Raw genomic sequence first — 11,943 nt, 5'->3', positions numbered from 1 at the left:
CAGGAATCACTTCTTTCTGGACCTGTTGTTGAGGGCTTAATTTCTTAGTTTTGGCATACCTGCATGCACTTGTAGGGTCCTATTCTGATAGTGCCTTCAGCAAGTACTGTACTACTGCGTGCAGAGTGACACTTAAATGTTATTTCTCCTAAAATGTGTTGATGCATCGGTTCATCTGCCTCCTGCTTACAGCAGATTAGCCACCCTCTCTCTAATTGCAGTGGTACAGCAAAAGCCAGGGCAATGGCTTATTTTGGTGAAGGCCATGGACCCATTCATCTGGACAACATAGAATGCAGTGGCATGGAGCACACCCTGGGGCAGTGTGTCAGGCCTGACACCAGGATTCACAGCTGCTGGCACAGTGAGGATGCTGGTGTGATCTGTGACTATGTGGAAGAGAAGGTCCAAGACATCAGAAGAACAGGTTATATGTCCATTTCCTCTGTCCAAAAATCTGGGGCTCCACATGTAGAATCTCCATACGCTTTTATTCTTTTTCCCTGAAGTTCTCTTCTTTGGCTGAAACTTTACCTACAGAATAACCATGTCCTGTCCTGCACTTCCTACTGTTTCCTTGTTTCAGTTGTCTCTTTTTATGATCCCAGGGTGCTCCAGCCTGAGGAGCTCCACCCATGTCAGGCCTTTGAGCTATGTCACAGCCAAGTCACCATGCCCTTCATTAGAGCTGTAGCCATGAGCATACTTTGGGGTTTAGAGCACCGAGGAAGTAGCTGTACAGGTCCCATTCCTGGCATTAGACTGTAGGTAACTGGAGGCAAGCACCTCCACCAAACTGAGGAAACCTATAAGATCAAATCTTCTATGAATTGCATATGCACAACACAATAAAGTCAATTACCATGAGGATTAATGCCGTTGGAGAAGGCAAATGGTATTTGGCTCTGGGACAGCAAATGTTGATACTTGAGATGAAGGTACCTACCCAACCACTTTTGCTGTGCAGGTCCAGAGTCTGGTGTGTGTGGGATGCGTCTGCTTCACCGTCGCAAGAAAAGGATCATAGGTGGAAACAAGTCTCTCAGGTACTACCCTGTAACTGACAGGGAAGCAGAACTGGCAATGCTGAATACATTTATACATTTTCACTGACGATTTTTGAACTTGATTTGAACTGGGGAGAATGCATATCAGCTCGATCATAGATGGGACAGAGTGGATAGGAAAAGAGGAAAACAGCTCCTTTGTGTGTGACTGCAATTATTCCTGTTTCTTCTTCAGAGGTGGTTGGCCATGGCAGGCCTCATTACGGCTGAAGGGTTTTCATCAAGATACTCGTCTGTTGTGTGGAGCTACACTGATCAGCAGCTGCTGGGTAGTGACTGCAGCCCACTGCTTCAAAAGGTGTGTTTCTTAGTGGAGAGGTCTGAGGGATACTTGGCAATGAACAAGATAACCTCATGCAAGGCTATCCTCCCAGGCCAGTGGAACCACATTAACAAAGTTTCTAAAACAAAACTTTCAGGTTACCATGTGTGTGATCCTGAAGCACTTATGGGGGTGACTCAATGTAGGCTTGCTTTATCCTTCACTGCTTACACCTGCCCTCATAACTCTGAGGCTTTACAACTTAAAGGGAACAGCATTTTGCCATTCCTCACTGCTTTAAGGAACTATGAACACAAGGTCATATGCCTTTTGCAACTGTTGTAGCCCTTTTTATAGGAAAAATCTTGTGTGTGGGACACCCATTGATCCCAAGAGCTGGCATTATCACATCTGCTAAAAAGGTCTCACAGTCCTGTAGCTAGCACTGTTTGATCAGTTTGTGAGGAGGTGGTTCAATCTCATAGCAACTGCTGCTCTGGTGAATCAGTTTTTTCTCTCTTAGTGGGAGTGTCAAGATCTTATATCTTTCTCTCCAGGTTTGGTGTTGATATGCGGCGCTACGTGCTGCGGGTGGGCGATTACCACACGGGCGTGAAGGACGAGTTTGAGAGGGAGCTGCCCGTGGAGCGGATTGTCCTCCACAGGAACTACTGGGCTGGCAGCAATGATAATGACATCGCCCTGGTCCGGATGCGGGGCAGAGAGGGACATTGTCTCTCCTTCAGTCGTCATGTTCTACCTATCTGCCTGCCTGATCGGAAAGAGAAGTCTGACATCAACAGGCAAGCTTGCATCATCTCTGGCTGGGGAGACACAGGTAAGTGATGAGGCTTTGAGGAGCAAAATCAGTGGAGGAGCCTGTATTTAGGAGCCTAAGTGGCCATTAATTTATGTCTGCACAAGTCAAGCTCATGCTCTTACTGCTTCTATTATGTGTGCCAGTGTATGGTGTCAAGGACCAGAGAGCTGAGGGGTTTTTTGTGCCATTGTGTTTTTTTCTGATTTTGAGGCTTCTTGAACCTGTCCATAATGGAAGTTTTCATTGCTATAGCGTCCTTCTGAAGCTGTGGGAGAGAGGAATGCTGGTATCTTTCTTCCCCCTTCTACATGCATGTTTGCCCACAGCAGACCCTTTAGGCAGCAGCCTGTACAGAGCTGATTTACAAAGCCTATGTACTTCTCAGGGAGGCCCCCAGGACCTCCTGCCTTCTTCATGATACTGTAGTAGTGAGGTGGAAGGAATCTCAGACTATTTTTCTTAGTCTCCCTGGCTATTGCTAAAGGGACAGTTGGTCTCTGAGGCTGATTTCTGCAATAGATTCAAGACAGCCTGTATCTGTCCTCTTGCAGCACATTGCTATGGAGCTTCCTAGGTAAAATGGAGCAGGAAATACTCTAGAAAGTATTAATTATTAAATACATAAATTAAGGTAATGTTTTAAAATGCTGGGCTTGGTGAAGTCCTGACATGCATGCATTAGCAAGGTCTGGAGACAGCTTTGAACTCTAAACAAAGCTTTAAAACCAGCCATCCAGTCCTCCCCCACTTGGGGCTCAGAGATGTAATGCTGGGCTTGGGGCTAGGAGCCCTTTCTGGGGCTGCTGTGACTGGAGAACAGCCATATGTTGAGAAAGACTTGATACCAAAAGACAAATAGCCCCAGGACCTTCTTCGTTGATTTTGGACTTGCCTGTCCTTCCCAGCTGTTTTCCCTAGCTGGTTACCCCAAGTGTTTAACTGCAGATACATGTTTGCCTTTGAAGTCAGTTGTGGCCGGTGCATGTGTCATTTTGGGACGCCTGGGGAGAAACAAGGAGCAATTTAGCCATGTAACTCCTTAAGCAGTACTGAAGTTTAATGGCTAGAATCCCTCCCAGGCACCAAACCTGGCTTTCCCAATAAGAGGTGCAGTTACCTACTAGTTTGTGAGCTTACAAGTAAACCTTGGGCATAGAAACGTCATACTCTAATATAGCATGGGAACTTTATGTTCTGAGCAAGTTTGAGGTAATAAAGAGATGTGAGTACACATAGAAGAACCTGGCCAAGGATGAAGTGTGAGGTCCCTTTGAATAACATTTGGATGCCTCTAAAGCATCTTCCAAAACTTATCTGGAATATTACAAATATTACTGCATTTAGTCTCTTGAGAAAAAAAACCACTGTCCTTGTTTTACAGAGCAGGAAATGGAGGCTCAGAGAGGTGAAATAAATTTAACATGGTTCAAATTACTTGTTGGCAGAACCAGGAGTAAGACACATCCTTTGATCCAACTTCTTCCCACTTCTTTGATCTTACAGCTCTTTTTTGTGGTCTGACTTGGCAGCAGTGTTTTCTGAAGTGATGGTGGCTCAGAGATGCTGAGCTTGGTCTATTTCTATGATGCTGTCTTGATGCTAAATGTGCAAACATCTGCTTTTGTGTGGAGCACTGTTGCTCTAGGTCGCTGCTGTTGAATGTACGTGAATTGGTCTGGCTGATCTGTTCTGTTCCAGGGAAGTCCTACTCCAGAACCCTGCTGCAGGGGGTGGTGCCTCTTCTCCCACGGGAAGACTGTGAGGTCCGTTATGGGCTGAAGTTCACTAACCGTATGATTTGTGCTGGGAACCTTTCTGAAGATAAAAGGGTGGACAGCTGCCAAGGTGACAGTGGAGGGCCACTCATGTGTCAGAGGTCAGATGGACGCTGGATCATATTGGGGATCACTTCCTGGGGTTATGGCTGTGGTCGGAAAGATTCCCCTGGTGTGTACACAAAGGTCAGCAAATACGTACCCTGGATCAAGAAAGTGACAAAGCTAAAATGAAAATGAGCTGTAGCAACTTCAACAATATCGTCCTTCTACCCTGCAGCAGCAGAAGGCTATGACTTCTGGCCTGTGACTGACTGGAGATTTGTTTTGTCCTTGGACCCTGGAAAAGACTTTAATGTAGAAGGAGGAGAAAAACAGTTATGGCTGATTCTTTAGTGTCTTTGTTTTTACTTTAGTCTGTAATCTTTGAGTAGAGAAAGCAAGTGCACTCTGGTAAGAATGTTAAGTCTATGTTGCTCTGACTATCCGAGTCCTGTAACGTAATAATACTTGGTCCTTTGCCCTGGCACACAGAAATGGTAGAAGTGGAGAGATACCTGCCTCTGGAAATCTATTTCTGTTTCTGCATGTTTGCACACTTGAAAAATGCTGCAAGGAGAGGTGAGATGCTTGGATGGTATCAGACTCTGACACAGTGGAAATCTTCAGATATTTTTTCGTAACAGCTCTCTTCCGTTCCAGAAATCGGAAAATTTAACCTGAGAAATAGGCCAATAGTTGAAGGTTTTTTCCTTGGAGGCTTTTTTCCTTCTCTGTTATGTCTCTAGGGGGGAACCTTCTCTCTTCTGAATAGTACATCTGCTCATATATGATCCCTTCAAAGCATTTGTCCCTGCTAAGAGATGCTTGTCCTTCCTGCTCTAATCCTGTATCACACATTTCCAGCTGTCAGATGCTATGGTTTTATTGCTGCTTTCTAAGTATAGTGGTTCTTTTGTGTTTGGGGTTTTTTGTTTTGTTTTCTTTTTTCCTTAAAGCAGCATCTCCTAGAATCAGTTGTTGGTATGAGAGTGAATCTTCATTTTTAAGAGACAATAGCTTTCTTGCCCTCATTATTAGTAAAAAGAACTTAAATATGTAACCTTAAAAGGCTGAATAGACAGGTTATTTTTTTTAAATCCAAATGTAATGTTAATCTCAAACATTCAGATACTGAGTCACAATTTAACAACACTGTGGGGAGTTTCTCTTGGAACCTTAGTCACCATAGTAATTACCTGTCCTTTATATCTCTGCGTTCACAGTTCACCTATGAAACACCTATGGAAATACTCCCAGGGTATAGATACAGAACAAACACAGGGAATGAGTAATTTGCTTGAGGTGTACAATAGCATGCTGCAAAGCAGCTTCCCACTTTCCTGAAGTGTATCCTATTCTTGCAACCTCTGGGCAATGCTTTCTCTCTTCTCTTCTTTGCACTATTTCTCTTTTCATTCCTCTCAGTGGGAGTAAATTGGCTTGACTTGAGGGTATGCAAGCAGTGCCATCAAGCTGTAGTTCTCAGCCTGAACAGAAATAATGATGAGAGAAAGCAGCAGTTGCTGAATACTTCAATTTCTTCATTCCCTCTCATCCAAATAAATGAACAGTTGCCTCTTAGGCCTTAATCACTTTTGTAAGTTAAATTATTATTCTCGAGTAGATAGAAAAATATAAAAATAGACAGAAAGGCTAAATGCATTAACAGTTGTGCAGTGCACAGTGTGTTGTCACTTTGTATAGAAAAGCCAGAGGAAAGGCAGGTCTGCTCAGGAGCAGGGGCAGTAAGCTTTGATGTAGGACCAAGGACCCAAACATGGAGTGGTTGTACAGAATGGGACATACGGAATTTGTGCCAGATGCGCATGTTTTGGGTTCGCTCATGCACTGTTGGGTAGGCAATGACTGGGTCAGGCGCTGGCCTGCTGCCTGGAAGGTCTGCACTCGAGGCACTGAGGTGTTCAGAACCTAGGTATTACCAAGGCAAGAACAGACAAGACCACAGCCTGTGGGTTAGCAGTGTCATAATACAGGACAGGTGGTGACAGCATCCTAGAAATTGTCTTAGATTCAAAAGGCAGTGATTGCCTAAAGCTTTCATTTGTCTTCTATAAAACAGCCTAATGTAAAGGTGCTGACCTGGCTAGGTGGCTGATTTTTGTGTGTGCATGCTAAGCTAAGCAGTTCAATTTACTCCCTCCAGGGATTATAGGACAGTTGGGTTACCAATGCTGCAATGAACTACAGTGGAAACTTTATTTTATAAAAGAATTTAAGGAATCTTGAAAACATGTAGTGTCAGAACGCCTGCAAACTCTCCTTCAAGACAGATCAGATCTGTTAATGCCTCTTCTTGAGGGGCTGAATGTCTGCAGCACTGCTTGTGCTGATAACCCGGTTTGAAGTGCCAGGCGGGTCCTTCGGCAGCGCTGTGCTTGGCTCCACGCTGGGGGTGCTGTCCCACAGCTGTTCGCAGGGAGGCCCTAAAGTGCAAGCTGCAGACTTCTCCTTACCTCCCAGGAATAGAATGACAGAAGGACCAGGGCAATTATGTTACAGACCTCTGGTCTTGCAGGGGACTAAAAGCCAAATTCCACACTGTCAGTCACAGTAGCTCTCTGGGAAACATTGAGGGACTGGGCTTTTCCCTTCAGCCTCCCTCAAGCCAGCATGCTCAAATGAAGTTTCTGTGTCTTGGGTGCTGTCACATCTTTAGTTTAACCTGGTTTGATCTTTCAGCTTATACTCATAACCCCAACAGGCATAGAAACAACCAAAGGATTGAAGCTATGAGGTTATTTCAGCAAGTCCACTTAACTGGTTACCTTTTAGAGGTTAGAATAAATTACCATGTAACATGAATGAGATGCAGGCCTAGCATTGTCTTCTGAAATTCCCATGTTATAGGTCAAAATATTTCTTTCTTCTAGATTTTGTTGCCATTAAAGCTGTGGGAATCCTCAAAAGTCCTGCATGAGCCAGGAGGAGAGAAGGAGGTATCTGATCTGCTTTACCAAATTTTACACCTTACTGGTATTATAGGCAAGCCTGCCAGTTGTCTCCTCAATTGTCCTAGCCTGTTTCAGAGCACCACTCTTACTCTTTACTGTTTAAACTTGGACTGTGGCCCAAACTGAGCTCACATGTTTACTGAAACTTGCTGCTTTGATGAGCAGCACTCAACTGCCTAGGACTGTATTTTGTACCTAATATTGGCCAGCAGAAGATGTTTCAAAGGTTAGTAAATGTGAATTTTTATAGAACAAGTTCTAACAGTCTTTGCTTTTGGAGAGTTTTGTTCTTGGCCCATTTAATTTACTTGCATTACTACTATTACTATTAAAACCAGAAGTACTTGATCCTTTAGGTGTTGTACAAACACTATGCACTATCTTTTTGTGATCCTTCTTTTTCTAAAGCCTGAACATTTATATCCCTGACTTTAAAAAAGAATTTAAGGTAACTAGCCTTCATCTTCCATATACATGCTTAATCCCTTATTTAATCCAACTAAACTCTCAGGCTCAATATTTTCTGGCAATGAGAACCAATATGATTTTATTCTATATAGCACATAATTTCTTTTTATGGTTCCTGAATTAATTGCCTTTTGTTTTCATTGAATCCCGTCTGTCCTTGTGTTCTGAGCTATGTGAAGAAACAAGGGGCTGGCTTTATATTCTCTGATGTCCATTACTCTCGTGATAGTTCCTTTTCTAAAACTATGGCTTCCTTGTCTCTTTTCAACCCAAAATGTCTAGGTATCTGATAACATGCTGACTGTCTCTCCATGTTTTCTCTTTCTGCTGGATCTTTAAGCTTTCATAGCCAGAACAGAATGCAGTTTGCCAGGGGAGGCTGTGCCATCTGCTGATTATTTCAAGTATTATTTTCTGTAGTAGGCAATGCTGTGTTTTCAGTGCTGTATGTGTATTATGTATGTATGCTGGAGCTAGTGTGACCTTGGTGGCAGCCTAGCTGCAAGGGGATGAAAACCTGCCAGGGTTAATTCCCCTCATGGCTCTGGAACAGCCCTTCTGAGCTCAGAGCCAAGGCTTGTAGGTATGTCTGGGCAGTGTAATGCAGCTCTGGGCAGGGAGCACCTGAATAGCAGGGTAGACCTTAGCCTGGGCTGACACACCTGTAGGACTGATACAGTCCTTCTTTGCAGCATTGGTCTGTTGGATAAGGTTAATGCTCATACACTATTTCCAGGAGTTGAGATCTGGTGGTGGCTGTGCTATGCAATGCGGATGCTGTGAGACAAGTTCCCATAGCTGTATGGCACATGCTGGTTGTGTGAGAAAGGGAATGTCACTCTGACTGCGAGACCCATGGCTATAGTAAGGGCCTACAGAGCAGCTCTTAGAGCTCTGGGTATTCCTCTTTGAGGGAATACCCCAGTGCTCTGCAAAGGCTGACTCAGTGCTGGTGTCTTCCTGACCTGCAGAGCCTGCATTGGTACTCTTATGAGCCCTGTCCTGACACCAGTCCAGGCTTTGGCTGGCTGAACCTGGATTAAAGATGTATTCATTTCCTGTAGCTGAACACTGTTCTGATGATTTCCATGAATTATGTTCTATGCTGTAATTAATCAGGCAGCTGTTTATTAATCTGAACAGGATGTCAATTACCCTTGTAATCCTTGTACCCTTGTAGCAGAGAATAACAGATCAGTTCCTCAAATTTATTAGTGGAGGCACTGGTGAGAAACCAGGAACATGGATATTTGCTATCTCAGGGGCAAAATAGGTGGGCCTGCCTTTTGTCTGTCTTCCTTCCTTCCTGAACCCAACATCCTGAAGTCTCTTCACCCCAGAAAAGAGGTGCAGTGATCCATCAACCCCTTGAAGACAGATTTTTATGTGTATATTCAGCAATCACATGAAACCACACTGTGGTATTTAACACCATCTTGATAAATTTGCTGGGAGTTTGAAGGAACAGAATGGCCCATGTAGGTAACCAACTTGGGCCCACTCATTCTGGAATGAGGCATTGTGACCCAGACCAATGCACATCTTAGGGGCTGTATTTTTATATGCTAAGAAAAATATTTAATTCCCTGTATCAAGGAGAAGCACTCACTTGTGTAGTAGCCCACTCAGTCCTATTAAAATCCCTTTCTACAACCAGAGGCTGAGTATCTCTGAAATCAATCAAGTGCCAAAACTGTCATGTCCTCTGGATTAACACATTGCTCACAAGGTATGCTAATAAACAAATTACACTGTGACTGTGTGGGTCTCTGACTTATTTTTTAATAAAGGAACCTGTTCCAAAGGCAGGCTTTAGGATTTTTTCAGCATTGAATTAAACTAATTAAATTTCTGTATTAGTGTTATTTTTAGAGCAGCTTTAATGTGCTAAAGCATGTTACAAAGTCAGAATCTTGCCAGCTACCTTTACAATTAAAGGCAACAGTTCTTCAAATGCTGCATTTTGTGGCCATTTGGAACAGGTGTGGGGTATCTTCAGATCAACTCATTACGCTTAAAATTTAACAGGACTTGATGTATCAGCCTTTGTTGGTATGGTTGATCTTTCTATACTACCATTGAACAAACTTGTTCAGCGTGATTTAGTCTCAGTCTGGGATTCATGAATCACCACTCTACAAATCAAAGCCAGTCTCTGGAAAAGTGGGAGTAGGAGGAGGGAAATACAGTTTGAATGAGGCACTGATGCAAGAATACTCTAGCCTCCCCAGGTCCTGCTGCTTCCCACCTCTGAAACCTGCATTGCTGTATAAAGTCTGTTTTGGAAAAATAGTTCAGCTCCTTGCAAGGTCACTGCACAGACTTTGATTAGAGTTAGACTGGGGCTGGTGTAGCTGATGCCTCCCGACTCCAAGTATAATAGTGTATAAGTTTGTGTGTTGATTCCAGCCTGCTGTTGGGAAGTGACATGCACTCACTGAAGAAAAGAGCTGCTTGTGGTTCTTATCTCCCTTGCTTCATGTCTGCCTTTGAGCTTTTCTATACCTACCTACATTTTCTTTCTTGCCTGTGCAAAACTGAGAGTTCATGGCCAAGGTTTTGTGAAAATGAATGGCATGTGTATCAATGGGAGGAAGTAGAGTGCAGACATTTTAGATGGCCATCCATCCACATGGTAGTGGCAGTGTTTCACCAAGTCAGTTCTGCAGTGCTCTTCCCTAGTCAGTGCCTGGGAAAGAAACAAAGTCGAAACAGTGGTTAAGGTCACAAGTCTGTCAAATGTTCTGCTTTGTATTTAAAGCACTTGACTACTGCTTTAATGTGGGGAAATGCTTGGGAGGAGTGTATGGCATTAGCTTACTTATTTCAGATTGCCAGCTGTAGGATAGCTGGCTTTGGATTTTGAAACTCAAATATGATTCAGGAGAAGCTGGGCTTCGCTACATGCAGTTTTCTAACTAGAAGAGCTGCCATATTCATTGGGAGAGAGGAAGGCAGGCATTCAAGTATCACTACTGCCTTAAAAAATATTCTTACTTGGGCACAGTTTATTCTCTCCAATGGAGAAAGACACTATACTACTCAGATGACAGTGGGTTTCTGGGCTGGGTGCTGTGCCACTCCTGAACTGGCATGTCTAGAGGGGGCACCTACCATTGTGTTTACATGCAAAAGTGAAAAGAGGAAGTAGAGTCAGTAAAATGCATCTAAGTATGTGGATGATCCAGCTAGTCATTTATGTTTTAAAAAAAATTGGGATTGAAGAGGTGCTGATGGAGGAGTAGGGCAGAAAAATTCAATCAAATTGGTGAAACCCTGGTGCACCACATGATCTTCCCCTCCTTGCTTTTCAAATCCCACACATTCTGCCAGAAATAAAAGGCACCTTTCTCTTCACAGATTTTCAAAACAAGCCTGTCTCAAAAGGAAGAAACAACTGCTTTGGATCAACTTTACCAAAAAAGAAGTTGTGAAGCTGTGGTGCTCTGATGTCAGCCAAACAAAAGACCTTGTTTCTTCTATCTGTTTATAGCTGCACTGGCCTTCATACAAACACTGAGGAAGCCGAGGCTCAAAGGGCTGAGCTGGTAACAGGTCTAACTCAACTCTTCTGCCCAACAAAAAAAAAAACCCACAACACAGGGACAGGAATTAAAATTGCAGCAAATTAATCCTGCTGCGAAGTGTATACTGAATATGTTGAGATTCCCAGCCCATGCCAGCCCTGGGGCTCAGGAACCAGCAGCAGGTACCTATCAAAGGTTTCCATGGGAAGAGCTCATGCAATGCCTTGCTGTAATGTTTTCCTGATGTGCTAGCCTGGTCAGGGCCCTCGTCACTGTGAACATGGAGAGTGTGGGAGAGATTTATCATGTAACTGGACAACTCAACTAAAACAACTTGAAACATTTATACTTCTCTATTACTTTATTTTCAAAAGCCAAGCAAAACCTTTTCAAACAAAAAGAGCAAAATCTTTACAATTTAATTAATCTGCTCTGCTTAAAACTGAGCTGTATGCAAAGACCAAAATGTGCTTCTAGATGTTAGTCTCTTCCTATTTTCCCCCTCCCTGCCTGCATGTACAGGCTAGCTGGAGATAAAGATTCCAACCTCCGACAGTGAGATGGAGAGTTGTATTTAAAAGGGGACAAGTGTACTATTCAGACAACTGAAAGTTGTGGGGTTTTTTAGAACCAGTAACCAAACACACCAGAGGAAAAGTTCTTTGCTTCAGGTTTGCCATTTTGTTATCTCTAGGAAGACTAAAAGGAGATTTTGTGATTTAGTACAACTATTCTGATGTCGCTACAGAAACCCTTTTCACTCTCCAGATATTTAAACCACAGCTAGGTTGATTAAGACTTGAGAAATCGTTATTATCCTAGAAGACTTGTCTTTGCAGTTACACGGGTTTAACAATTTGCTTAAACTGATGCAACTTTGTTGTTGCCACTTGGGGAGGATGCACCGTTTGCATCAGATGTCTGTTCAGTTGAGGCAGGAGTGTCCATGCACAGAGAGCCTGAAGAAACAATGAAAGCACATGCCACTATTCACTAAATTCCCCCTACTA

At 43.4% G+C, this 11,943-nt stretch overlaps 1 protein-coding gene across 1 annotated transcript in view; it reads left to right on the top strand.

The window, feature by feature from the left end:
• Nucleotides 1-4,383, top strand: part of LOC104391464 (neurotrypsin-like) — a 15,055-nt gene extending 10,672 nt beyond the window's left edge. Inside the window, exons 11-15 of the mRNA XM_010000764.1 lie at nt 222-427; nt 968-1,046; nt 1,243-1,365; nt 1,887-2,167; nt 3,848-4,383. Coding sequence (XP_009999066.1) covers nt 222-427; nt 968-1,046; nt 1,243-1,365; nt 1,887-2,167; nt 3,848-4,158 — 1,000 coding nt within the window. The 3' untranslated portion in view covers nt 4,159-4,383. The remainder of the gene's footprint in view (nt 1-221; nt 428-967; nt 1,047-1,242; nt 1,366-1,886; nt 2,168-3,847) is intronic.
• The last annotated feature ends 7,560 nt before the right edge of the window (nt 4,384-11,943 follow it).

This window comes from Chaetura pelagica, unplaced genomic scaffold, assembly GCF_000747805.2.
Source record: "Chaetura pelagica isolate M959 unplaced genomic scaffold, ChaPel_1.0 scaffold166, whole genome shotgun sequence".
Lineage (NCBI taxonomy): Eukaryota > Metazoa > Chordata > Aves > Apodiformes > Apodidae > Chaetura > Chaetura pelagica.
The sequence above is the reverse complement of the archived record's forward strand: the minus strand, read 5'-3'. Positions and strand labels throughout refer to the sequence as shown.